This window comes from Ipomoea triloba, chromosome 4 (genome assembly GCF_003576645.1).
Source record: "Ipomoea triloba cultivar NCNSP0323 chromosome 4, ASM357664v1".
Taxonomy (NCBI): domain Eukaryota; kingdom Viridiplantae; phylum Streptophyta; class Magnoliopsida; order Solanales; family Convolvulaceae; genus Ipomoea; species Ipomoea triloba.
The window spans coordinates 1,851,613-1,878,771 of NC_044919.1; the positions used below are offsets into that span (position 1 = coordinate 1,851,613).

A 27,159-nucleotide genomic window follows, 5' to 3' on the forward strand; every position below is an offset into this window, starting at 1 on the left:
TAGTTATTATAAGAGAATGTGATATATCTTCCTCTTTTTTTATATATATATTCTTATATTTCGTTGTGTTATTGTTAATTTTGTCTTTTTAATTCATTGTTTTAGTTAATTGTTGTTTTAACTCTTAGTTAATTACGGAGTAATTTTTAATCATTATTTCTATATTTTACCATTACATTATTTATATATTTTAATTTTAAAATTTATTAAAATAGAAAAATACACAAAAATATATTAACAGTATTCCAGTAAAATAATCATCATAACATAAGATAAATAACTTTTAAAATTGAACATTCTTAATTATCTACAGTAATATATGAACCAAACGTCTCAATCCCCATAGTAGTAATATGTTGGCTCATACTTTGTTCAAGTATGATTTGAGAAATGTTGGGGAGGATAGAGTTGAATGTTTTTATTGTCTTCATCTCTTGATCTCTGATTTTATTTTTAAAGGCAATAATATGACTTGATGATATCTTGGTTCGTTGATTTAAAAAAAAAAAAATCTAACAATTATCGTCATAACGAGGACAATTTTTACAAAGACGGAGGGCGGAGAATGTGTATAATCTTCCATTTCGGGAACGGGAATACCCCTCTCCACCCCGCTTTGTTCCATAATATTATATATATATATATATATATATATATACACACACACACACACACACGATATTAGAACTTATGTTTACGTTTTTATTATTATTAAAAATCACACTAATGTAACACTTTAACTGGAAATTGGATTGAGACGGAGACGTCTAATTCATTGGGGGTGGAGACAGGGGAATATACTCCCCGGCCCTTTGCCATCCTACTCCAACATTGATTGCTTACAATTTCACAATGAAAGGACTAACATATATTATATCAAGATCATACATTCCAATGATTTTTTTTTCTTACTAACCCCATTACTATACCACATCAAATGATTTGGTTAATTTTGTAGTTAAGTGATCACATCATGGATCATTGATCTAGTTGTCGAGTAGCACTACCCACTCCGACTTATTAGATATGTGTGTCACTTGCATACTTGTAAATAATGAATTGTATTTACCAATGTTCCAGAATAAAATGTCACAGTTACCCATTCGAATTGAAGAAATGGAAATCTTGATTTTATTGATGTTACGTTCAGTTCCAAACATGGCTTAGCACAAAGAACAAAGCCAGAGACAAACATTCCATGTACAAAAACCAAGAATGGACAAAATTAAACAAATAATAACCAAAACCAAACGAAAGCCATCAGCGCAGCATGCAATCTCGTTCAATGCACTTTCCCTTCCTTAATCAGATGCATGACGGACAGCGCCATCGCGGACAGCTCAAACGTGGCGTAGTTCCTGGCCGGGAACGGCGACGCCCCGCCGCCGCATCCGCCTCCGCTTTTCTCCACGAACAAGTCCTCGCAGTCCACCGCGTACTCCATGACGGCGGAGATCTTAGTGTCCGCGTCATTATACCTCTTATGCTTGAAATACCTCAACGCCTCCCCCACGTGCGGGACCACCTCCGTGTAGTGCTCATAACACTCGTCCACGCACCGCTTCAACGCCTTCTTCACCTTCCCGCGCTTCACCAGATCCTTGATGTGGCGCCTCGTGTCCGTCGCGTTGCTCATGATCAGCTTGATCACCGTCATCCCCATGTGGCGCAGCGTGTCGCATTCCCCGGGCGTCCTCGCCTGCAGGGCGGCGGTGCAGAACGCGTAGTCCACGTTGGAGTCTTTCTTCGCGCTGGTTTTGCACGTGCTGTGGATCAGCGCGTGCGCGCGCTTCTCCTTCTCCTTGTCGCCATGGACGATGAGTGGGAAGAGAGCGATGGAAAGTAGTAGGAGAATGATGGGAGATAAAGTTGCCATTTTTTTTTGTTATTGTTTATTTGGTTTGGAATAATATGATGTTCTTGCTTCTATATCGTGAACGATGCTATTTATAGGTGAAGTATTTTAGTTGGGAGATAAAATAGGAACCACTTTCTTGCTATTTTGTCTCTATGACACAATTTATATATAAATTTTAATTTATACTTTTAAATGATTAAAATTTAACATTTAACATCCAATATTCTAACCATTTCAAGACCACATAATTCATATTTAGTATAACCACCATGCCATCAAAATGTAACATACAAGAGTTGCACTCACTAACCAGCTTTGTGTTTTTATATAATTGTACTACTTGACATAATATGCGGGTACATTAAGTAAACTCTACTATTATGTAATCTGTCGGAATATTTCAACGAGCCACTACATGAGGGTGTGCAAGAATATATTGGGTAAATACCTTCTTTTTTTTAATAATACAGAAATCATTCAACCATACAAAAGAAGAATGGAGATTATTTATAGGGGAAAATAGAATCAATCATTAAATAAACATTAAAATAAAATAAAAATATGTGAGTTGGTTTCATCAAATGCCGTGATCATTTATACACAATAATAATTATGATTAAAAACTAAAAAAATAATTATAGTTGTTGAACCTGCATCACACTCAATCTTAAACTGGTAAAAAGGATTTAGAGAGTTTGGGTAGTCGAATGTTTCAATCTGAATCCTTCCTCGTTAATTGAATTGACGTCAAGACACGGACTGGGGCTACTTAATAGGGAATATTTCTCAAGTATGTCTCCTTCTATGTACCGTACACCTGCTTGATATCCGATCAGGTCACCGAGGGGAGTCATTCCCGACGGTAAGCTCAATATTTTTAGCCTAAATGCGATAACCGAGTTAGCTAGAGACTATGGTAACACTTCGTTGCATAGGGATCGACCCAATCAGTTCAGGCCAGGGCGATGATCCCGTGCAATAAGGCTACTTGGGGATTTCGAGCTAGATTTAGGCCTTAATCCAACCCCATCTTAGTGGGTGATCAGGAATCTAAGCACACGTGGCCGCCGATGCACTATTCCCAATCTTGCCAACTACATGCGCAACACGTGTTAGTCATGCCGAGAGTCTGACATGTGTCTTATTTTCTTCCTATAAATACCACATTTGTGACTAGGAGTGAGGACTTTTGGCTTGTCTACGTACCATATTATAGCTCGAATCCTCCTATTTTACGTCTTAACCCGAGCTCTAGACTTAATCTAAGAATCAAACTATTAAAGGATTTACATACGATCCGACTTCTTGAATTATACGTATTCAATACCTTATAACGTATTTATACAATCAATTAGTATGGTATTATATATTAGATATTATTTTTGGTTGGAATTACTCTAAGTTTTGTTAATTCACTTTTGGATATATTTGTCATTGTTTTCATCTTTATTACTTGTTAGCTTTTTTTTTTTTTTTTTAATTTACTTATTTAAATACAAATATTAACCATTAAATGATGCGCGTGTAAAACTATAATTATATATCTAATAAAACGGAGTAATAGTAATATGGAACATTTCTAAACGCCAATCCGAATTTGTGAACTTTATGGGGGGAAAACCGAAGACTATATAAAGTTTGAGGACGAACCGCAAATTTCAACGAAAGCGCAGAAATACTACTCGTGACCCCGTAAAGTGAAAAATCTCTCCCGTGAAACTTCTCGGCGGATGGCGAAGCCGGTGTCGGAATCCCGCAGCAACATAGCCGCCGTTCAGGCCACCAACGACGATGCATCCGCCAGCAAACTGTACTAGCCTCATACATAAAACGCTTCCTCCTCATTTTCCCCAACTTTCTCAGTTTCTCTTAACTCAGAAACAGTGGCTGTAGAACAAGCGAACCAGAAAATCTATTATGCAAAAAGCATTCAGAAATAGAAGTTTTCATTTATATTCATTTTTTTTTGTTCTGTCGATGATTCTTATGTTTTTTTCTTTCGGCTAATGTGCGTAATTGAAGGTCTTGCGTGAGGAAAGGATACATCAAAGATGATTATGTTCACTTGTTTGTTAGAAGGCCAGTTAGACGATCTCCCATAATCAATCGCGGTACGACCGTAGTATTCAGATGCTCATAGATGACATAGTGGCTTAGCTTTGATTTGTTTTTTAATTACAATAGACGCTCATTGATTTTGCACTTGTTTTTGTGTAAACTGTTTTGAGTAATAAGGTTATTTTGCTCGATGGGCGGCACTTAGGAAGCTTCTGTATCAGTTTCTTGACAGTGAGCCAAATTCTGGTGAAGAAGAAAAAACTAAGAAACAAATAGTATCTCTGGGAGCTGGCTTTGATACAATGTATTTTCAGCTGAAGGTGGGTAAGCTTCACTGTGAGCTATGGTTGATTTCACTTATAATGATTTCATGTTTGGCATCCCTGCTATAATTTCATGTTGCATATAAGGTCTCTATGTAGTGTTGCTCTTGGATTTGAATCTTTCACATCCACTGCTGCAAAGTCTGACATTATGATTTAATGATCTTTCAGCATTGTTGGAAATTCAAATGCATTTTAGGATTACAAGTCCCTCATGCATTCATTGTAGCATCTAAACGAATACTCACTTGTCAAGCTAGGGGACATAGGACATAGAACAATTAGAACATAGATAAAACTTGTGATTTGCAAACAATTAGAAGAGAGAGAGAGAGAGAGCAGTTTCACTCTCATAACACCTAAAATGTACATGGCAGTGATAGCACAGAGAAACATTAGTAATTGGTTAAAAGAGTATTCAGTGTTGATATGACTACTTGATGCTTGTTATTGTAAGGGCTCTTGTTAAGCTTTTGGTGATAGACGGTGGTGCTTATCAACTAGGACAGAGAATAATAAATAAGGTTTTAGGCTTTGCTTCAGGTAATGCCCAGGGCATTCGTTTCCCATGAGTCCTTTCTAGTTGCTTGAGTTCCTATTGTTATGTGTTTTGGGTTCAATTTATCCCATTTAAAATAGCATACTTATTATTATTATTAATCTGTAGCATATATATTTAACTAAGATTGCCCTTTCCTTTCTTTTGGCAGGATGAAGGGAAAGCACCTCATCTTTATGTTGAACTAGATTTCATAGAGGTGTGGCTTGCTTTGATTTAATGACTCTACTTTTAGATTTGAGCTCTTTACTACCTTTTGGAGATTGAGAATATGTGCTTAGCCATGTAAAATTTGTTTCTCGAGGTTATTTTATTGTATTGCTAGTTGCTACTAGAATACTAGAAACAAGTTCCCTAATCTATTAAGCACTCTACATTATGGATTGCAATCTGCGGTTTTCTCAAATTCCGTAAACCTAATTTGCATCCCTCAGCCACATGCATCCCATTCTTGGCCACCACTGGGAACCCTACTGCACGCTTGCAAGTTCCCCTGCGTGATCAACACACTATTTTTTCCTGCTTTTCTTTTGATTTTCTTTCCATTTCCTTTATTTTATTTTCTTTATTATTATTATTATTATTATTTTGGTTACGAAGGCAAGATAAATGTAATAGTCATTATCTGCTTTCTTGAAGCAATGGAACTCATGTTTTGTAAACAATCAAATTCTGACAATTTTGGAGTTGTATGCTACTGCTTATGTTACCCAAATATCAAATTATGAAAATACGTCTAAATATAATATCAACCTAAAAGGTTACTCTGCACAATTTAAAGTTTTTCCATTAACAAGTACTAACTGAACTGGCTTCAAATTAGACACTGTCAAACACTCTAACACATGAACAATGATTGAAAAATAATTCCCCTTGTGCTCAAAAGTTCAGCCTGGGCAACAGTTCCACTGCAATTGACAAAAATTTCCTTTGTATTCCATGCCGTGCTTTGCCATCCCTAATCCCAATTATTACTGCATTAGGGATTTTCTTTTTACTTTTTGTCAGAATACCACATTGGTATAAACTCTAATCTGTGGATAATTGACTGCTAGGTGACAAGCAAGAAAGCAGCTCTTATTGAAAACTACAGTCAGTTGAAGGAAAAAGTTGGTGAAACAGCATCGATTTCTTCAGGTAAAAGCATGAAACAGCTGTTCTACAATTTTAAACTTCATAATTTTTTATTTTTTTATTTTTTCATTTTGGGATCAGGAATTTGTATGCCCAAAATTTGAATAATTTAGCATGGTGTAAAATATATTTGATGATATTTTTCCTATGAATATTCATATGTTGGAAAAACAAATGGTTTTAGCCAAAGTTACAAGTTTTTTGAAATGCATTTCTTTGTTGCTATGACCTTATAGAATTTTATTTTGCAAATATGCAGCATGAGCTATCATGAAAAGAGAAGAAAAAACCTAGTTAACCTTAGAACTTTATCCTGTGGCAAAAATCACTTGCATGCTCTCAATTTAATTTGACATACTTATTTATTGCCATTACTGAATTTCATGAATCATTTATCTATTTCTTGAGGTCGTTTCAAATAAATAGTAGATTTATATTATGTATGATTCTGGCAAAATTTTTCATCTGATTCAGGTAAGCATGTAATTGATTTAGCAAGTATCTATTTCTTGATGACCTGTCAAATGCAGAGTCAATATCGTTTAATTGACTCATTCCTGACTCTGAAAAGAATTGGTTTGGCGAATCTTACCAAAATTGTTATTTATACTCACACTAGCCAGTTTTACATCTCACTAGTTGGGGAATGGATCTTTCACCTTTAAGTTAATCTTGGTTTCATTTTCGGGCCTAACTTTGGAACAGAATGTATGGTTTCCATATTTTGCTTTTATTGACCAAAGTTTGTTTGTTTTGTAAACGAGATGTGTAAATGCCTAGGTGCCTTCACCCCTAATTATGCTGCCTTTTAGTAAATAAATCAGGTGTTTGTTTACTATTAAGGAAGCATAAAGAGGCACCAAACTTGGAATAGAATCTGGTGATACTGTTAGACTAATTAATCTTCTAAGTTGTGCAGAGAGGGGAGAGGTGCTTGGTGATCATTACAAATTGCTCCCTGTTGATTTACGCGACATAGAAAAATTAAATGATATTGTTACTTTGGCAAATCTAGACCCAAGGTATGTATCTGTCTTTTTATCTTTGATAAACCTTACTATGTATTGCTCCAAAATTCCCTGAAACTTTTATAGATTAATGATGCACCTCCATGAAGCTTTTATATAGTCCACATTTGGCAAAGCTTACAACTATGGATTAAATCTTGAACAATCCATAATCCATATCAAGTTACTGATGGATTATTAGTTTAAATAAGCTAAAATGTGTTGTACTATCTATAATCTTTGGCAACTATGTATGGGGAGCTGGTACTAACCACCCATTTTCAATGTTCATGCTCTTAGGAGAATGGTGATTCATATTTATTTGTGATTATCCTTGTATGATGATTAACCTCCACCATTCTGATGTTATTATCAGTTTGCCAACATTTATAATTGCAGAATGCGTTCTGATATACATAGATCCAGATTCTACCCCTGCTATTGTTGGTTGGGCATCAAAAACTTTCTCTACGGCAGTATTTTTCTTATATGAGCAGGTTGAGAAAGTAGCAGAATCCTTAATTCCTTTTCATCTTTCCTTCTTCTACCCTCTTGCTTGAATTTTCTTCTTCTTTGCTTCATTACTCTGCCAACTTTTATTGTAATCACTTGTTTGTATGCCATTCACCTATTTGACAGATTCACCCAAATGATGCTTTTGGGCAGCAAATGATCCGAAATTTGGAGGTAATATCTCTCTTCATTTCTGAGTAGTAAGTTTTTAAGGAATTAAATGTCTTCTCATTCATCTAATGTTCTTCATTTATTGCAAAACTTGTCTGATGCCTTCTTTTCTCTGTTCCATTTGGCATGTGTCGGAGATGAAGGTCTGTTTTAATGTAATCATGCATTGTTTACCTTATTTCTTTTTCTCTTTTCTATCTTGAGCTTGCAGCTGTTTGCATAAGTATGCCATGCATACAATTGTTTTGAGAAATGAAATGATGCAATACAATAATTGTGGATCAATAAAAATGAACAGATCAGGAGTGTTTTGATTATGAAGCTTACTCAAATATTTAAATATGTTGATTTAGTTCATCAAATTCCTTAAATTTCAGTAGGACTTCAAATTTATGGCTCGAATTAGATAGTTTCCTGGCACTTCTGAAATGACAAAGTTGTATACATATAGTAAAGAGATCTGAAGAAACTTATTTTTACTTTTCATGCCAGAGTCGAGGCTGTGCATTATTAGGAATTTATGCTACACCTACTCTAGAAGCAAAAGAAAAACTTTTCCTTGATCAGGGATGGCAGGTACTCTGAAACTCCTCAATTTAGTTGTGCCCCTACCATCACCATTCCACCCCCCAAAAAGAACATATTCTGCTATTTGTATGCCTCCAATACATGGACAATTGTTGTTTTTGGGTGCTTCCAGAAAGCTGTTGCTTGGGATATGTTACGAGTTTATACTGATTTTGTGGAAGCTCAAGAAAGACGCAGGTGAGTTACTTATAACATCAGGAATGTAAGATGTTTTAAAACAGTATGGCTCTCACACAGCTGATTATGGTTAGAGTATGATGATTGCCATATGCTATTACTAGTATTGGAAGTGCTATGCTAAAATGCTAAATGAGTATTACCTACTTAATGCATGGTCGATAATTAAAAATTGGCATGTCTACTATAAAATGTCATGCTTATAGTCAAAACTATTAAGGAAAATTTGTTGGCATATTTATCTCATTGCTCATTTTTATCTTGTTAGTGGAGAATTTTTGTGTTGTACCATGTTCTCTGTGGATATAGGCAATACTTTTGAAGTTCCAAATATTTCTTGTTCTGAGATAAACATCTGCCTTATTTTTTGATTAACTTTTACACTATATTTACTTTTGTATTGTTATGTTTATCTCTCTCTCTCTCTCTCTTTTCACTGGGAAGCTTTGTAACTTTAGAGATGTTCTGATTCTCATATGTAATATTCTATATATTAGGACTGAAAGATTGGAATTGTTCGATGAGTTTGAAGAGTGGTACATGATGCAGGTAATTCTCCTCTTAGGAAAAAGCAGGAGTAATTTGCTGGTCCCGTATCTTATTATACGGATTGCAGGCAATGCGCATGCAGACTCTCATTTGTCTAGTATAATGATATCACCTTATTCCTCCTAACCTTAAAACCGTATACTGCAGGACAATGGATTGTTCATCTCTTCTCTAATCTTGAAACTATAAAATTAGTGTTGTGGCATAATATCAACCATTTTGATTCACGCAAAAAGCATTTGCTGTATCCTCTGTAGCTTTTAACTCTGGCATGGATCATGCATCTAAACTGCTTGACACCTTATATTTCTGTGTAGGCCCTCCATTCAAGACTAAATTGCTTTAGATGATATGATTAAAGGAATTGGATTTCTAAGGATTACAATATAATATGAGACTTTATTGGCTGAGGGAGAGAGGGGAAGTAAAATTATGCCAGTCATCTTATGGTCCCAAATCCCAATTATGTAATTTTTACCTGAAGGGTTATCTTTTCTCTTGCTAGGTTATATTTTTAGGTTTCACTTGATGGTAAGTCATTTTGCCTTTCCAGGTATTAGATCTGTGTTCAAATACCATCTACACCATCCCCAATTAGATGCACCTAAAAACCTAGGCTATAAATTCAGAGTTATGTTGACAACTTAACAGTAATAGTGTGCAACTTTAGCCCAAAGTCATTAAATTTAAACTTAACTGAGATTGTTTATAAAAAATGACTTTTGATTAGTTATCCTGCAATTGCATTTTTTCAGGAGCACTACTGTGTTGTGTATGCAATCAACGACTTGCTGGTATGCATTTGGCATATTTTTATTGAAATTTTCGACATTTATTTATGCATGTAACCTGACCATATTACTGGATTGTTGACCGTGCTTCAGGGTATGTTCAAGGAATTTGGTTTCCCTAATGTCCAGCCTTTGATAGGCACCTCCTCTGCAACATCCTCTTGAAGAATGTGCTGTTACCTGTTTTTGAAGTTTTTTATTCTCATCTGTTGTGTGATGCATAGATTCTACTTTTACATGTATGAACCAGAAGATCAGGTACCTAAAGCCTAAAGCTATATGGGTATCAACCAGTTACATAGCTCTATTTATTCTTTGTTTGACTTATAGGGAGAAATCTATCCTTTTGCAAGCTGTTTAGCAAATAAAACATGGTGGGGACCCCTTACACAGCACAAGGTTGTGTCATCTCATGGGGCCTTTGGTCTTGTGTATGGGTGGTCTCCTCCTCCTCCTCCTTTACATATCACTTTGCTCAACCTTTTGTTCTTTTGCATTTTGTCAATTTGACCATAATACCCACCGCATTGGTAGATACACTAATCAATGCACCCTCATTAGTCACACAACCTACCTTGCTCAAAATATTGAGTTATTATTACTGTTGTTTTCCTTGTCGGTTTTGGTATGTTAGAGGCACGGAATTTGGAACAGGGAGCATGAAATTCAATGCATTGAAATAGCGAAACATTTGATTATATGTTAAATGCCCATGCTTTGCTTAGTGCAATCCTTGTTGCTCAAATTACCGGGACTCCCATATCTGCATTTACCTCCTCCGCCAAGGCTCAATGGCAGGCAGGGGCATTGGATGCGCTCAAATTACCAGGACTCTCCTAACATAGAAAGACTAGAGTGCAGTGAAGGTGGTAGGAGGGGAACTTGTTTCAGCATCTTGGATGACAGTGAAATAAAGTGGTGGGAATGGGGAAGTGGCTAGGACCACATGAGAGAGAAAAGTTGTTTCACCAATGGTAAGATGGAATAATATATTGCTGATGAAATAGGTATGTGTGAAACTGCCCCCCCACCCTTTAATTTGTACCTTTTTAGGAGAAGATGGTTGCATGGTTTTTCTAAGGATTGCAGCCTAGTATGACTTTTTTTACTACTTACTACTACCACTACTATTACTATTCCTCCTTGGTAGTATCTGTTTTCTGCCATCTAGTGTGTGTTTGGTCTCTGATGAATTCCCCAAATTCTGGGATGCCCTCTGGCAGTTTGGCTTACTTACTCTTTAGGGCAGAAGATCTTTGAGTTTGATTACTCACTGTTGTTGTTGTGAGAAAATGAGCAAACCAGATTAGTTGGAGTCTTTGTCTCGTAGCTCCATTGGTGATATTATATGACTTACATACTGAATTGGCCGGTGGAGTAAAAGCTGTCTTCACCCTCCATTCTGCTTTCTTCTTTGGAATTGATGAAAACATTTTCACCTACTTGCTGATTTACTAATATCTTGTCCAACTACCCAAATAACGATAGAACCAAAATTGAAGGTTGCAAAAGCCTCTTATTCTTAATCACCGTATGCCATTGACATAAAGTTTATTTTTAATATATTGAATATTTATTTTTAGTATTTTATTATGTTTGTTTTTTTTGGAGGTACTATTTCTTGTTTGGATTGTGTGAAAGTTTGATAAGAAAAGGATTTTTTTCATATAAAATATGGTATTTTTACCATTGTAAAATTAATCTTGATTTAATATGGGTTATATTAATAGAGTTTGACTCTTACCTGAGGAGTAAGGAAGACTTCACTCAGGGTTCAAAACCTATTATACACCTCCAATTTGGGTTGAAATTATAATTATTTTTTAATTACTACAAGATTACTTCTTCAATTAAGTTTGTTGGTGCCTCAATTGGATCCATTTTTAAAAGCATTCACCTTTATCAACTATGCAAAGGTCACCATTTTTTATTTATTTTACCACTTATCATGTTCTCTTTTTGCTCAAAAAAGGTTTTTTGGAATATATACTCTCCCTCGTAGAGAACCCCTGGAAAGAAAAGGGTATAGTAGTTAGTATTTTAAGATCTGCTTTTGCTAGGTAAAGTTGTATACAAAAAGACACAAGAAAAAAAAAATTCTATTTTCTTTTTTCTTGAAGAGGAAGAAGAATCCAACCACATAAACATTATAGGAGAAGTTTAAGGAAAAGAGGGAGTGGGGTGTTGGCTCAAGAATAATGTTTATCTCTTTCATTTAAAAAATAAATAAAAAATCTTCTATCCATATGTCAATAGTCCTCTATTCATGGTAGTAACAAATTCAATCTTCCAAAACAAAAATAGGAGAAAAAAACATGTAATCTCGATTAATTGGTGGCATTATTGAATGTCTTTTGCACATCATTAGTTATTCACCATGATCATTTATCATTTTGTTGTATCTTTTTTGTGAACCATTATTGTTTGTAAATGTTATTCGTTGTTTGGTTTGGTTTGGTTTGATTTAAACTGATTCGATGTACACCTTTTCCTTTCTTCCCATCATTCCATGTATGAAGAAAAGGAATCCAAAAAGAACACACAATCTTGAGGTTGTAAAGTACATCCTTTTAAGGCAAAGATGTTGCATTTATGTCCTTAAATTATTGACATGAAAAATCATGTACATGTTTATTCATATTTATTATATACTTTGATTTACGAAAAAAATTACACAATCATTACACGAAGGCGTGTTTTAAGTGGAACTTGTCTTGTGATTATAGCAAGTAAAGGACTATAAAGATGTAAATCAACTTGGCTCAAACTGAGAATGCTAATAGACAATTATTACATAAAGTTAAATTTGGAACGTTATAGTTACTAAGTGAACTGTCCAATTTTATTAGTATTATTTTTTGTTTCTAAACTTCACTAGTGTGACCAGTTGAGTTGTCTATGCAGACATTTTATTAGTATTATTATTATTATTGGTATGTACTGTTAAAAGGGCTTAGTTAACTCATTACACCTATTTATTTACTGCTAGTACCTTTTTTACTTTGTTGTCCATGTTCCGTTCACACTTGACAGTGCACCAATTAATAAACTCCACTTTTTGACCAAATGCTACGAATATGCTCTCTCACAGTCTCATGCATGCCTTGTTTGAAAGAAAGCTTAAAAAGGGGAAGGAAACAAAATAATAACAATTACAAAAATTGTCCATTTGATTGCCAAACTTAACAACATACATACCCATTGAAGCTGGGCAGACGATTCCACCTTTTGTCACAAGAATTTGTTTCATAATATGCTCATTATGAGTTGTTTTAAGTGTCCCATTGTGCAATAATTGGTTTGGCAATAAGTTCATTTCGTTTGGTTTGAAAACAAACAAAAAGAAACAAATATGAGTTCCATCAAACAATATAATACATTAAAATATATAATGCAATTTGCAAGAAATTCATCCCTATGAAATGCTACCATCCTAAAAGACAAACCCTACTAACATCAAGATGTGACAACAATAGTGTATAAGTAGTAATGAATGTCATTATAGGCAACCAAAATCTAATATAGAATCCTCTTCCTCATCCTCTAGTGGGCTCATCCCACATCAGATCCACCCTTTTTTGCCACCACCAATTGGAGCAAAATACAAATACAAGCAATCTTTTTTGTTGGGAAAATACTATTATGATATGTGTTTATTTTATCCCCTTTGGAGTTGTGTAAAATAAGGGTAGCCTTTCCCAAAATATAAGGCTCAAAATGTATATACACACAAAGATTTAGTTAGAAAAGAGTTAAGTATTCAATGTGAAACAAAAAAGTGCACTTTATGAGTTATGACAATGTAGTTGTAGTTTTATGTAGTAAAATGCATAGTTTTAGTTGTAAAAGATTATAAGATTGTTATGGTGTAAATTTGAACGATTTAACTTTTTCGATATGGATATCTATGTTATAATATCTTAAAATCAAAAATTCTAAATTAGCTCCAAACTTTAGAGAAAATCTAATGTACTAATAATACCCGATGATCGATACAAACATATAATTGTAGTATCTGTCCATAAATATATACTTTTTCAACTTATTAAACACAAAAAATGTATACCGACTGAGGTTTAAACCTGTGACCTCTAATTTAGAAGGGCCACATAAGTGTCATTGAACTACAAGTTATTTGGAACCTTTTCACTTAATAATAAAAGGTTTTAATTTTTAGTTGTTAATTTTATTTATGCATATATAGGCTATGTTTGGCAAACCTAGCTGAAATGGTAGCTGAAAGCTGAAAAGTAGCTCAAAGTTGAAAAGCTATAAGATCGAAGCTGAAATCTGAAGAGCTGTTAAACTAGCTGTTATGCTTAAAAGTGTTTGGTAAAATTAGCTTTTTGATAAGTTGATTAATGTAAAAAGACTAAAAATGGCATTTTTATAAAAGTTAAATAATTTTAAATTTAAATAGTTATAAAATAATGAAATCAATATAATTTAATAAAATATAAAGTAAGAACATATATTTAAAAATATATAAAGTAAAACAAGATGTTTATAATTTATAAAATTAGTTCATACAAAAATTATTGTTTAAACACAAATATCAAATTAAAATTACAACGAAACATATTGAAGAAAAAATGCCAAAAGAGTTTTAATTGGGAGGGATAAATGATGTCATTTATATAAAATAATAAGGACAAAGATGGAAAAAAGTTAAAAAGCTACTAGCTTATTTTTGAAAAGCTACTTGAAGTAACGTTTCAAAATAAGCTCTTATTTTCAGCTATTAGCTTATTTTGAGAACATTATCATACAAAGCTTATAGCTTATTAGTAGCTTAAAATAAGCTATAAGCTCCTAAATAAGCAAATACAGAGTAATTTGTTTAAAAAGAGAAATACGGAGTAAGAAATAAAATATATTAACGGCGTTTTATGATAATTGTGAACAATAAATATTTAAAATTAATTTTTAAAGTAGAAGTAGCCGTAGAGAGTTATGGGCAGACGCAAACTGATGAGAAGTCAAGTCAAGACCACACTGTGAAGAAGAAGAAGTTAGAGAAGTGGGAGTACATCTTCCCCCACCACCGCCAATAGCTCCGGTACGGCCGTTTCCACCGCCGTGCGCGACGGAAGAGACGGCGGAAATATTGCGTTTTTGCTGTTTTTCTGTTGTACTTGAATTTTGTTTAACCAGGAGATGGGGTGCACGGCGTCGAAGCTGGACAACGAGGATACTGTCCGGCGGTGCAAGGAGCGGCGCCGGCTGATGAAGGAGGCGGTGTATGCTCGCCACCACTTAGCCGCCGCGCATTCTGACTACTGCCGCTCACTCAAACTGACCGGCTCTGCTCTGATTTCCTTCGCCGCCGGCGAGACTCTCTCTGTCTCGGAGGAGACGCCCGCCGTGTTCATCCGCACTCTTTCCTCCGCGTCCACCTTCAAACCCCCTCCGCCGCCGCCGCCGCCGCCGGAGGCGGCGGCGGCGGCTCGCATCCCTTCTCCATCTCCGTCGATTTACCAACCTCCGCCACCACACTACTCCGTGGCCTCCCAGCAGCGGCAACCTCAAGTCCACCGGAAAAAGCCGGTGAAACTGCCTCACATCCTCTCGGAATCGAGCTTCCCTGCTACACCAAGGAACCACAATTTCTTCGAAAACGAAAACTATACATACGACGCGAAAGCGAATTCGACCTATTCCAGTACTCCCTCACAAGCCTCCTCCGTCTGGAACTGGGAAAATTTCTACCCTCCTTCCCCTCCCAGCTCCGAGTATTTCGAACAGCTCCACAAAAACAACGCCTCTTCCCGCGATCATCATCTCACTGATGATAACGACGAATTTGATGATAAGTCCTCTTCATATTCTCAATTCTCAACCGCCATTCCTCGCGGCAAGGATCGTAACGCATCTTTCAAGCGATTCGATTTCTTCGACAATCAGAGCGTTAACGACGATAAGGCTTCAGTCTATTCTTCACATTCGCACTACTCTAATGCGAATCTGCGGAATCAAACTCAGTCTAGGCAGAATCATGATCTTCACCGCAGGAGCAACTGGGACAGTGAAGCAGAGAGGGAAGAAGTACAGTGTAGCGAGTGGGAAGACCATGATCATTATAGTACTACTAGCTCCAGCTCCTCTGATGTTGACGAAGAACACGAAGATAAAGGCGAGTTGAGATCTGAGGCTGGGGAATCCCAATCGAATTTTCGGTCTGGTTCAGTGAAGAATGTGGAGGCTGCTGCTGCTGCAGCTACTAAGCTTAGATCAGATTCAAAGAATTATTCAGTGCCTAAATTAGATAAGCTGTCCGAAGGAGGGTCATCTTCCATGAGTTGGGGAAATGGAACTGCAAAAGAGGATTTGGTATCAGATAGAAGAATAGTGGTGAGGCACAAGGATCTGGCTGAGATTGTGGCTGCCATCAAGGAGTACTTTGACAAGGCTGCTGCTGCTGGGGAGCAGGTGTCTGAGATGCTAGAGACTGGTAGAGCACAGCTTGATCGAAGCTTTAAGCAGATGAAGAGTGAGTTCAATTCTTGTTTTCGAGGAATTTATGCAACTGTGAATTATAATTCTTTAGTTAAAACCGTATCAAGTGTACATTTTGTGAAGGATAGACCACTTTTGATGATGTTATATTGTGTTATCAAATTGTGAACTTGGTTTTTGGATTGCAGAAACTGTGTATCATTCCAGCGGAATTCTTAGTAACTTGAGCTCAAGCTGGACTTCAAAGCCTCCTTTGGCTGTCAAGTATAAATTTGAACCTAGTTCGATCCATGAACCAGGTGGTCCAAAGAGTTTGTGTTCCACCTTGGAGAGACTCTTAGCTTGGGAAAAGAAACTGTATCAGGAAGTAAAGGTACTATTTTGATCTTAGTTTTCATTATCTTTTCTCCTTTTCTACGTTTTAACAGTAGACTTATTTCAATTGGTCATCATATCCATTGAGTATTCTGTCTAAATAAAGAATTGATTAAATTAGACACAATGGTTCACGATGCCATAAAGTAGCCTTCTGCTAAGATCTTTTTTCTTAAGATGAGGAAAATTTTCATGGAAAGTTGGAATCTTGTAAAGCGATTATGTCATAGTGGGTGGTGGATAAATTGCACGATTCGTGCTCATCCATGAGTGCTTTTTGTGGCTTTCTTGTGTAATCACTAATCTACCTTATTCAGATTCAAATAGTCCATTATGGTAGAATGACAAGAGTGCCCTAGGCAACTGTTTGATATGACAAGGACAGCCTGGAATGACCTTAGAATGTTAATTTTGAACATGAAGGTGGGTCTCGCTTCTCAACTAACTTGCCTTTATGTTCCTTTTGATGTATGATGCTTAACCACACCCAAAATGGCTTTTGTTTTTCCATGTAAAACTCCTTTAAGAAAAGAGAGAGGTAGGGGATTGGGGAAGTGCTTCTAATCATGACTAGTAAATTTTTGATTGATGAAAACAAATATAATTCCATTCATTCAAAGACACGTGCAGTGAGTTGCAAAATCAAAGTTCATTCAATATTTAAGCTTTAACACAATTCTTCAATGGCTTAGCATTTTCCAGCAGTTTAAATAGTAAAACTTGATGTTATGATTTCAGGCCAGGGAGGGGGTTAAAATTGAGCATGAAAAGAAGTTGACTACACTTCAAAGCCAGGAATACAGAGGAGGCGAGGAAGCCAAGTTGGACAAGACTAAGGCCGCAATAAACAGACTGCAATCTTTAATTGTGGTTACATCTCAAGCTGTCACTACTACCTCTTCTGCTATTATTGGTCTAAGAGAGTCTGACCTTATCCCACAACTTGTTGAACTTTGTCATGGGTAAGTTTCCTTTTTTTTTTTTTAATCTCCAATAACTTTGCATTAGTAGGACCTCAATAGACTATCTTTTCTGTATATATGATTGCTTTGCTATACCCCCTGCGTCCCAAGTGAAGTCGATATTTCCTTGGAGTCACTTCTTGATATCATTTGATTTGCCAAAAGTCTATTCCTTCTGGCTTCTTGAATTGAGCCTCACACTTCATGAGTGAAACATGTTGGATTGATATGCCAAGACTGATTGTTGCTTGTTAAGAATGGAAGTTGTCTGAGATTGTTAAGAAACAACTGTTATCTGACAATTTTATCTTGTCCTGGCTATCCAAATTTTGTTAAAATGTAATCTTTTATTTTCCCACACCAAAAACGTGGGGGTGTTTATCAAAATGTCTTGCCTTGGTCTTATGTGAATATTAATGAAGATCTGCATGTGCCTTGTATTCATCCATTTGACCGGAAGCAGGATCTGATTATCCCTGCCCATCTCCTGCCACTCTTGTCAGAGAAGACTGTGGTCCACATTTTTTTAAAAATATAATTTTTTTTTATTTTTTCCTCACATTGATGTTCAGACTTTCTTGATAATATGCCATGGGTGCTAAATGTAATCAGTTAATGTATAAAGTTAAGCACAAAAGCTTAAATGTTCCATGAGATCATAATGTCTAAATGCCTATTTCTCAGTCTTCATGGATTGACAGCCGCAGTGGTTAATTTAGGCTTAAATGAAATTGTTGTGATAATCATTCATGTTTTGTGGCCATTTAAATGAAAAACATTATTAAACCTGAAAGGTCAGCAATGTGTTTGAGGACTGAAGTCTCAGCTTCCATGGCAGTCAGTGTTATTGGTCTCAGTTTCAGGATATCCTAGCTACTCAGAATGGCTACATATTATGTTGTTTCTTTTAATTACAATGTGCCTTTTGCTTCCACTTTTCCCCCCCTTGTTTTTAAAGAAATTTAATTAACCAGTTCTATGGAAAATAAATGCAGATTCATGTATATGTGGAGATCCATGAACCAGTTCCATGATGTCCAGGCCGACATCGTGCAACAAGTTCGTGGCCTTGTCAACCGAGCAACAAAAGGCCAATCAACATCTGACCTACACCGGCAGGCCACACGTGACCTTGAGTCCGCTGTATCTGCGTGGCACTCCAGTTTCTGCCGCCTTATAAAGTTCCAAAGAGATTTCATCCGCTCCCTTCATGGATGGTTCAAGCTTACTCTCCTACCTATTGACACTGTGCCAAATAATGGTACTAAGGATCCTTCAGAGGCATTCTCCTTTTGCGATGAGTGGAAACTTGCCCTTGAGCGTGTCCCTGACACTGTTGCATCAGAAGCCATCAAAAGCTTCATAAATGTTGTCCATTCGGTATTCTGTAAACAGACAGAGGAGCTTAAGATCAAGAAACGAACTGAATCCGCATCAAAGGAGCTAGAGAAAAAAGCGTCAAGTATTAGGAGTCTCGAGAAGAAGTATTACAACTCATACTCCACTGTCGGTATTAGCCTTCCTGATACTGATACCGGGCATGCGTTGGATGCGCGGGACCCGCTTGCTGAGAAAAAAGCAGAGCTTGCATCTTGCCAGCGGCGGGTGGAAGATGAGATGTTAAAACACTCAAAGGCAGTAGAAGTTACCAGAGCGATGACTCTGAATAACATTCAGACTGGCTTGCCAGGAGTATTCCAGGCCATGACAAGTTTTTCTGCTTTATTTACAGAAGCCCTCGAGGCTGTATGCACCCGTTCTTATTCTATCAAGTAAAAAGAAAAAAACCTGAAATATATCCAATACTGTTACTGTTTTCTTCTCAGTCATTTTAGGATTCTTGAGCCAAATCTAAAAGGAGAGTGCTGGCATTTCTTGTGGTGCTCTTTTTGTCTATTGTCTTCGTTGCTTGATATTTTGTTATGTAGATATTTGGAATTCTGCAGTTTTGCCACGCTCCCTGTTGACAGGAAGAAGAGCATTGGTTATCTCTCATCTCTGTATAGAAATTCATTACCCTTTTATGTACTAGAGATCAACTTTTTCTTTTGAGGGATGAATAATTTTGTTCCCATCTGGTTTAAGTCTAAATGTGAAAATAGATTTTGACTTTATCTCTCATGTTTCTCATTATTTTCCTTTATTGCATCTTTCATGTCTCATTTACAGGAAACATGTCACACTAGTTTAGCCCTCAATCAGGACCCAAAAAATGCTGGTCTTGGCTGTGGGGACCCCATTGCTCCAGATCTTGTTATGGTCAGTCAAAAACCGTGCTTCTACCGAGGTAAGTTTTACAGTTTTCTGCTTTTCTTTTTTGTAGTTTTTGAAGCAATGTTTGTAGGAAAACTGTCTTAAAGTGGGTGAAGAGTGGGGGGAGCTTTGTGATCATTGAGTGCTTACATTCAATCATGTATGGTTTGAATGGCTGTCCACTATAAGTACATTTATTGGATCTTTCTTCATCTTCCTTATCCCCCAAACCTTTCTTGATGCTGATGTTCATACTTTCTGTAAATGAATTATTGTGGGGATTTTTAATAATTAATGCTTACCTGTAGCCAGGAAGAAGGTTGTTCATGGCATTATTAGACACTAATAGACAGAACCAAACTGTCCATGTTAAAATGTTAAATATGTACAGCAGCATCTCACACATCACGCGTATGTCTTAGGTATAGTTCAACTGGTTGATCAATCCTAAGAAAGTTAAAGAGCTCTGCTTTGCTGGCAGTTACAAGGTTCAGGACTTTGTTTTTTCCACTCTAAGGAACCTGTAGACAGTCTTTTTTCCGTAAAACGCTCTCCTATGCCCATCCCCACCGGAAAATACTATATGTATGTACACATAACTTTTACTTCCACACACAAAATCTTGATGTAAACACTTGTATTGGGATCTACATGGAAAAAATAACTTATCAGTGTCCACCACATCAAGGAGTAAAATTTAGAGAGTCTATGTAGTAAAACTCATGCCCATCCCCACAGAAAAAATATAAAATAATGCTTGGTGGTTGGGGTGGGGGGAAGAAGACAAAGTGAAAGTTAGGTTTAGGTCACTGCAGACCTGTATATACTGTCAATAAAATGCAAGTGTCTACCTCAGATTCTTGTTTTTTTTGATCAGGAATTAGGCTGTGAAGACCATGGTTGTTGAAGCAGTATACTTGGCTTCTTCCACACACCCACAGATCCCTTAATTTAATCATTTTCACCCACTTAAAAATGGCAAATTAAAATTACGATTTCTTGGATCTGCAGCAAACACCAGATGCTTCCAACAACTGCTGTTTTTTTGCTAAAACAAAACATATCAAATTTAACATGTGGAGGTGATTCTCTCCCTCTGTATCCTTGAAAGCTGTGCAGAGAAAACTATAATTATATGGCAGTTGGAAGTTAATAATGAAATGATGGTGCAGTGATTTCACTCAGAAATAATTTGGATGTGATGTTCCAACTCCAATAAATGGTACATGCCATGACAGGTTACTGTCATGACAGCCCCTAATCACACCCTTCAGAAACCAATAGCTCTACTTTTTGGACTAAAAGTCAAACTTTCACATTCATTGTCATACGGGAAAATCTACAATCACTACTAAAAAATGTGTTATAAGTGAAGTTTATCATGTGATCTTAATTGGCGGTAAACCAAACTCGGTTGTTTGCCAGCTCAAATGAGAGTTATAATTTAAAACATTGTGATTACTAAATCAACTTTTCAACACTGGAGCTAATCCAAAGTTCTCATTTTCTTGAAACTTAACAATCCAAAATATATAAAACCATAAATTAATAGCATATTGGGCAACAATTGTGAGATCAAAAAATGCAATTTTTCCTTTTTAGTTATATTTGGCTGTGGGTGCAGTATGCTATCTTCTTTGGATTTTCCCTTTTTCTTATGAAGGCTAGATATTTCACATATATGATAATATTTATATGAAGATTTCCGAACCAACTACTACAAAGTAGCAAAAGGTGTTGAGCAGGCTAAAGGAGTTAAAGTTGGAGGTGGGTGAATGGGACCAAGTAATGAATGCGAATATATCAAAGTAAATGAAAGAACTTTAGGCTGTGGGGCTGAAAACACACTACCCATTGAGCAATATATCCTCATTCAACCCCGGACATAGCTTAACTGGTCAATTAATTCAATAAGTTTATAAATTTTGTTTTGTTAACAACCGTATAATACAGGCTTTAAGAGGTATGAATTTGGTCTTGTTGTAGGCACTAATGGACAAACATTTGGACATCCCGAAAAATATAAATTTGATCCTATTGTGAGCACAAGTGTATCTTGCATTGTAAACCCTGATTATGCATGGTTATACCTTACAGAAAAGGGGAAAATCCCTAATTACAATGAAATTGATTTCTTGGGCCCATTTTGAACCACAGGCCCAAATGTGAACACCCGCCGCTGGAAAGCCCATCATAAAACGGATCTATTATCGTCAAAAGCCCTAATCTGAAAACCCAATGAAAATTAAGCAACGGAGAGCGAGCGAACGAAGTCGTCTCCTCCATTCATTACTAGTTGAACTTGGCTATAACAAGCGTAGATTGTTCGTTCAGACATGGCGGCAGAAGATTAAGCGGTAATTCAGACTGATAAAAGCTTCGAGGAAGAGAATTGATCGAAGCCGAGAGTGATAATGAAGGTGTTGAAAGGAAGAAGAAAGCGGAGAAATGCTACACCGTTATGGAGTGCAAAACACATGAATTCAAGTGTAAAAGGCATGGTATGTATAATTTGGCACCCTAGAATTTTTTTCTATTTTCATATTCAACCTGAATGAAACTTGAATTTTTGCAGGCCTTTTAAAGCTTATATAATAATAAATGCAGTGTACTGGCATTATGAACTTTGCAGGAAAAATGAATAAGAAAAAGGCCAATTCTTACTAGAAGCAAACAAGAACTCTGATTCAAGCACAGTGATGTTAATGGTGTGTTACACCTAATTTTAGAAGAATTGCAGTTAGGGAGTGAAAAACACAAGGTTAAGGTGGTTTGCCCACAGTTAAGGTTGTATGAATTTGACCTATTCATCAATAACATAGACATAGAATTCATGAGCTATATTGTCTTCAACTCATCACAAAAGAACCTATTCATATCTAAGGTAGCTGGACTAGGAACTTAGGAAGCCACTACTGATAAAACAACCCATGCCAGAGGATATCTGTTGAAGACAAAGTGACAAGACAATGGATGGAAAAAAACAAGCCTATACTAAAAGAACTCGAAGTCTAGAAATTTACCCTCGGGTCTCACGTCTTTTCCTGGTCCTGGTCCTGCCCCTACCACCCCTCCTACTATCCTTTTACTGCTATTGGCAGCAACACTGATGGGATCAACTTGCCCCATCTTTACGCCAGGGGGAAGCTCGGGTTCGACTGGTCTTGGTACTTCTGGTGGGGTGCTGCATCGTATAAGTGCCCAATTAACGCCTTCAAAGAAGGGATGTTGTTTAATTTCAGTGGCTCCTCTCTTTACCCCAAGCCGATGTTGTGGCTCTTTAACAAGTAGGCCACGGATAAGATCCCGGCTTGCATAACTGGTTGCGGGTGAATCTGGAAACTTGAGCTGCTGCCCTACTACATTGAAAAGAGTTGCTCTGTTTCCCGAGCCTTTAAATGGAGTTTTACCATATAGTAATTCGTGCAAGAATATGCCGAATGTCCACCAATCAACTGCACTGCCATGGCCTTCTCCCTTGATGATTTCCGGAGCTAAATATTCATGTGTCCCTACAAAGGACATTGACCGCGCTGAAGTAGGTTCTGCAATTAGTTCGGGTAGCGCTGTACTAGATGATAGCCCAAGCTCTATTCGGGGCTTCTGGGACTTTTTCTTGTTTTTCTGAGGGAAAATCCGCGGGAGAAAGCAAGATGGTTGAATGCAGACAGTTGTAGGCTCAATGCAGGCTGGCTGGACACAGAAGGCAGCTCCTTGTTTGGATGGATCTAAAGAGCTCCTTACAAGTGTGGGGGAAACAGCACATCTTAGGGAAAGATCAAAATCTGAAAGCATAATGTGGCCATCATCTCGGACCAGAACGTTTTCTGGTTTCAAGTCTCTGTACACAACTCCCAACATATGAAGATACTCAATTGCCAGTAAAACTTCTGCCGCATAAAACCTGTTGCATCAAAGAAGAGCATTAATGAAGGGACCAGTGCTAAAGATATCCTTAAATTCAACCAAAAATAGGTGAAAGTGAGAATAAAGAATAAAACATATATATATAGCTTGAAATCTCTGAAGTCTCTTTAATGTTTTATTTGTACTGAAGGGTCTCCCCCTGAAGAACAATCAGTATTCATAGCATATAATAACAGAGAGTCAATACCTTGCAGCATACTCAGAAAAATGTTTTCCAGGTTGTCGTTGGCGCAAAGTATGCAGATCCCCTCCAGGACAATACTCCATGACTAAGCAAGAAAATCTATCAGTCTCAAAGTGAGTGTACAAAGTTGGCAAGAATGGGTGATCTAACAGTTGCAGGATTTCTCTCTCTGTCTGAGCACGGGTCAATTTCTTCCTGCTCGCGAGGGATGCCTTGTCCATTACTTTCATAGCGAAGTAACAGCGGGTCCCAGTCAGCTCAGAGAGATAAACGCTGCCAATGTCACCGCAACCCAGTCTCCTGAGTAACTTAAAATGACTCATGCCTAATACACCATCCCGTGACCGAATTGCAAGTATAGCCTTCCATCTAGGATCATTCCCTTTGTGAGGCTTGTTGGCAGTGCCTGTAATGTTGCTCCAGTTACTGTCATCGCTAAGGCCGCTGCTATTACTTGCCCTGCTAAGGCTAGTTTTTGCACTTTCGAGTGAATCCCCTTGCATGCTCGCCTTTGTGCTCTCAAAGTGCCTGTCTATACTGAGCATGCCATCACTCAGCATCCCGTCACTTCTATATGTGCTCGTGCAGCTATTGACGATGCTCATAGTTCTAGCAACACCGACACTATCAATGCTACTAAGCGGACTTACATTACCACTCGGAGGCAGTGAAGCATCCCAAATGCACTCCCTTTCTTCGGGATCTTGGGGCAGACTAGCTTCAGTATTTTGAGATGGTCTGGGAACCGCAAAAGGAGAAGAGATTCTAGCTACATCGTTTGGTTCTTCAATCAAGCGCTCTGCAGGTGAAAGAACAGATAGGCTAGGCTTTACAGTAGGAAGAACCCTGATTGAAATATCTTCTAAGAAAGCGCCCTTCCTAGACATGCTTTTTACCAAGCCTTTACCACCATCTCCTTTGCTCTGGCCAATTGGTACATACACCGGTCTCATCAGGTCTGTATCAACAGGTTCAGCCGGGTGGCTGACCCCATGGAACGATGAAGAATTGCTATCTTCATACGAATCAGCACTCATCTTGAACGATGAGCCAACATCAATCATAACATCCTCTTCTGTCTCATGACAAATCATCCCTCCTGCTTTCCATGCTTGTAGAGGAGGTCCAGTTAAGACCAGATCTTCAAAGTCCTGCAAGTTGGGCTTGTTCCCCACATCTAGCCTTTCAAAAACTGGGCGAGCACTCATCAATTTAGCCTCAGGCCTTTCAAAAACTGGGCGAGTACTCATGAATTTAGCCTCGGGTTTATTTCCCACATCTCGTCTTTCAAAAACTGGGTGAGTACTCATCAATTTACCCTCACTAGACAACAGCGAGGGCAGAGGCGCCACCTTAGCCTCTAAAGGCTGTCTTGGAACTGGTTTTGATTCTGAAACCCTTTGCATCCCTGGTTACAAAATATCATCACAAGCACACCTCTACAAAAACAACAAGAAAACAAGATTACTCCCTTGTCCCAAACTCAATTACACACCTCTTTATAGGCATGAAGACACAACAATTAACCTTACTAAACAAAACTAGAAATCATTGATTCCCAGGTATCAAAGAGACTGAACATCACTACAGTAACATTATGCTTTAGCAATCAAGAAATTATCACATCCAAACCATTCCCTCCTCAAGGAGAAGAAAGAGATGTTTGTGTAAGCAAGAATGAACATCAAATTTGCATAATTGTGAAACAAGAAACAACCTTAAACTTGTTTTTGAAACTTATGTTTCGAAAAACAAGGTAGAAAACACTTGTTTTTGCAATCCTAGTCAAGTTGGTCAGGCTGCTGGCTTGGTAGCCACACGGTTCTAAGCTCTAAGCTCGACCCTGAGGGCGGCCTATTGGGCTATTGGCCTTCTCGTCTTGGTTTGAGCTCGACGGTGTACTCGTCTTCTCAGTTTGTTTATGATCAAAATCAAAAGAAAATAACAGCATAACTACACAAGCAAACCCCTACTCATATACTCTGTATTACCTCTACAATTCCCAAAATATCTCATCAATAACCCACCAACTCAAATCCCTAACTCAAGCCAAACCAATCATCTCCGAAGAGGAAAAATAAAAAATAAAAATATAGACACCAAACACTATTCAAAACGCAGCAGCCATTCCACATTCCTTCCCCACTACAAACTGTGCAGAATTACTTGGATTCCACGCAATACACCACCGCAAGAATGTCCAAAAGCAAATAGTGGCAATAAACAAATCAAATTCAAAAGCAAAACAACAAAACCAACCCACAAATAAAGACAAAAACGGCATTCCCATTTCCCACCCACAACCGTATAATCAATCACACCCGACGCAGAAAGAAATGAAGAAAAAACTTTGAGTCCGTACGACAGTTCCCGGATCCAAACCCGCAAAACAGATCCGTAACGGCAAAGAAATTTGAAATCGCAGCGTAAAATTGAGCTCCCCTTACCTGCGTGTGTGACTGCGTCTACTCTAGAGCACTAGAAGCCGCGATTAATGGCAAGTAGGGAATTCGAATTTAAGCAAACACCTCTCAGGCGCAATAAATGGGGGGGTTTTCAGTTTTCTGTTCTGGGAATTGAATGCTTTTTCGGCGAGACTACTACAACGGCTACGGCGCGTTTAGCAGCTGCCGAGAATGTTAATACACGAGTAGAGTACTAGGTGGGGAACGAGAATAGCAATAGCAATAGGAAATAGGAATAGGCTATGAGGGTATAGGGAAAGGGAAGATTGATCTTTCTTTCACTGGCCTGCAATGGCTGGCAAAGTCTGCGAACTACTACTACGGCGAGTAGGCGGAGGAAGGGGCAGAGCAGCTTTTGCTTTTTCGTCGTTTTAGGCTTGCTTTAGTCATGTGCTCGACCTGCTCTCTGGATTCACTCATTATACTTATTTCGCCTTCTCTCTCTCTCTCATCTTCCCTTTTTGGCTCTAATTTTACTTGAAAAAAATATAATGTCGTGTGTACCCTTTCCATATCCGTAGTTTCTACTGTGATTATACGCACCTAGTAATCCTAGTATTAGTATTGCATGTGGTACTAAAGTACTAAATTATGGGTTTTTTTTTTTTTTTGCAAGCAATTATGGGTTTGTTTGACTATCAACAGTTAGCGGTTAATGATTAATAGATTGTTTTAGCAGTTATCAGAGAGCGACTTGTGTTAGTAAGTTTGGAGCAAACCGCTGCTCTAAACAATTGAGTTACCAAATGATTTATTTTGCATTTTGACCTTTGTCAAAAAGTCAAAATGTCATACACTTCAAAATTTTG

At 37.4% G+C, this 27,159-nt stretch overlaps 4 protein-coding genes across 6 annotated transcripts; 2 read left to right on the plus strand and 2 right to left on the minus strand.

Annotated features, from left to right (window-relative positions):
• Positions 1–1,282: 1,282 nt before the first annotated feature.
• Positions 1,283–1,876, minus strand: LOC116017777. Its single transcript, XM_031258414.1, has one exon. It carries the CDS (start codon positions 1,874–1,876, stop codon positions 1,283–1,285), a length of 594 nt encoding a protein of 197 aa, XP_031114274.1.
• A 1,659-nt stretch (positions 1,877–3,535) lies between these two features.
• Positions 3,536–10,194, plus strand: LOC116017656 (leucine carboxyl methyltransferase 1 homolog). The gene is made up of 13 exons (XM_031258278.1): positions 3,536–3,668; positions 3,881–3,969; positions 4,094–4,236; positions 4,950–4,997; positions 5,854–5,935; positions 6,852–6,954; positions 7,316–7,436; positions 7,579–7,626; positions 8,116–8,199; positions 8,324–8,388; positions 8,886–8,937; positions 9,693–9,731; positions 9,822–10,194. The coding sequence occupies exons 1-13, from the start codon at positions 3,589–3,591 to the stop codon at positions 9,891–9,893; spliced, it is 1,026 nt and encodes a 341-aa protein (XP_031114138.1). The 5' UTR covers positions 3,536–3,588; the 3' UTR covers positions 9,894–10,194.
• Positions 10,195–14,696: 4,502 nt separating this feature from the next.
• On the plus strand, positions 14,697–19,635 carry LOC116016735 (nitrate regulatory gene2 protein). Its single transcript, XM_031257115.1, has 4 exons — positions 14,697–16,218; positions 16,373–16,557; positions 17,298–17,521; positions 18,517–19,635. The coding sequence occupies exons 1-4, from the start codon at positions 14,886–14,888 to the stop codon at positions 19,295–19,297; spliced, it is 2,523 nt and encodes an 840-aa protein (XP_031112975.1). The 5' UTR covers positions 14,697–14,885; the 3' UTR covers positions 19,298–19,635.
• Positions 19,636–22,536: 2,901 nt separating this feature from the next.
• LOC116016736 (serine/threonine-protein kinase D6PK-like) lies at positions 22,537–26,806 on the minus strand. Of its 3 annotated transcripts, none has more exons than XM_031257116.1 (3): positions 26,333–26,806; positions 23,889–25,324; positions 22,537–23,678 (listed from the first exon to the last, which is right to left on the minus strand). In XM_031257116.1, the coding sequence occupies exons 2-3, from the start codon at positions 25,289–25,291 to the stop codon at positions 22,769–22,771; spliced, it is 2,313 nt and encodes a 770-aa protein (XP_031112976.1). In that variant the 5' UTR covers positions 25,292–25,324; positions 26,333–26,806; the 3' UTR covers positions 22,537–22,768. The 3 variants fall into 3 exon arrangements, with proteins under 3 accessions (XP_031112976.1, XP_031112978.1, XP_031112977.1); XM_031257118.1 differs by lacking the exon at positions 26,333–26,806 and adding an exon at positions 25,877–26,154; XM_031257117.1 differs by lacking the exon at positions 26,333–26,806 and adding an exon at positions 25,603–25,868.
• Positions 26,807–27,159: the final 353 nt, after the last annotated feature.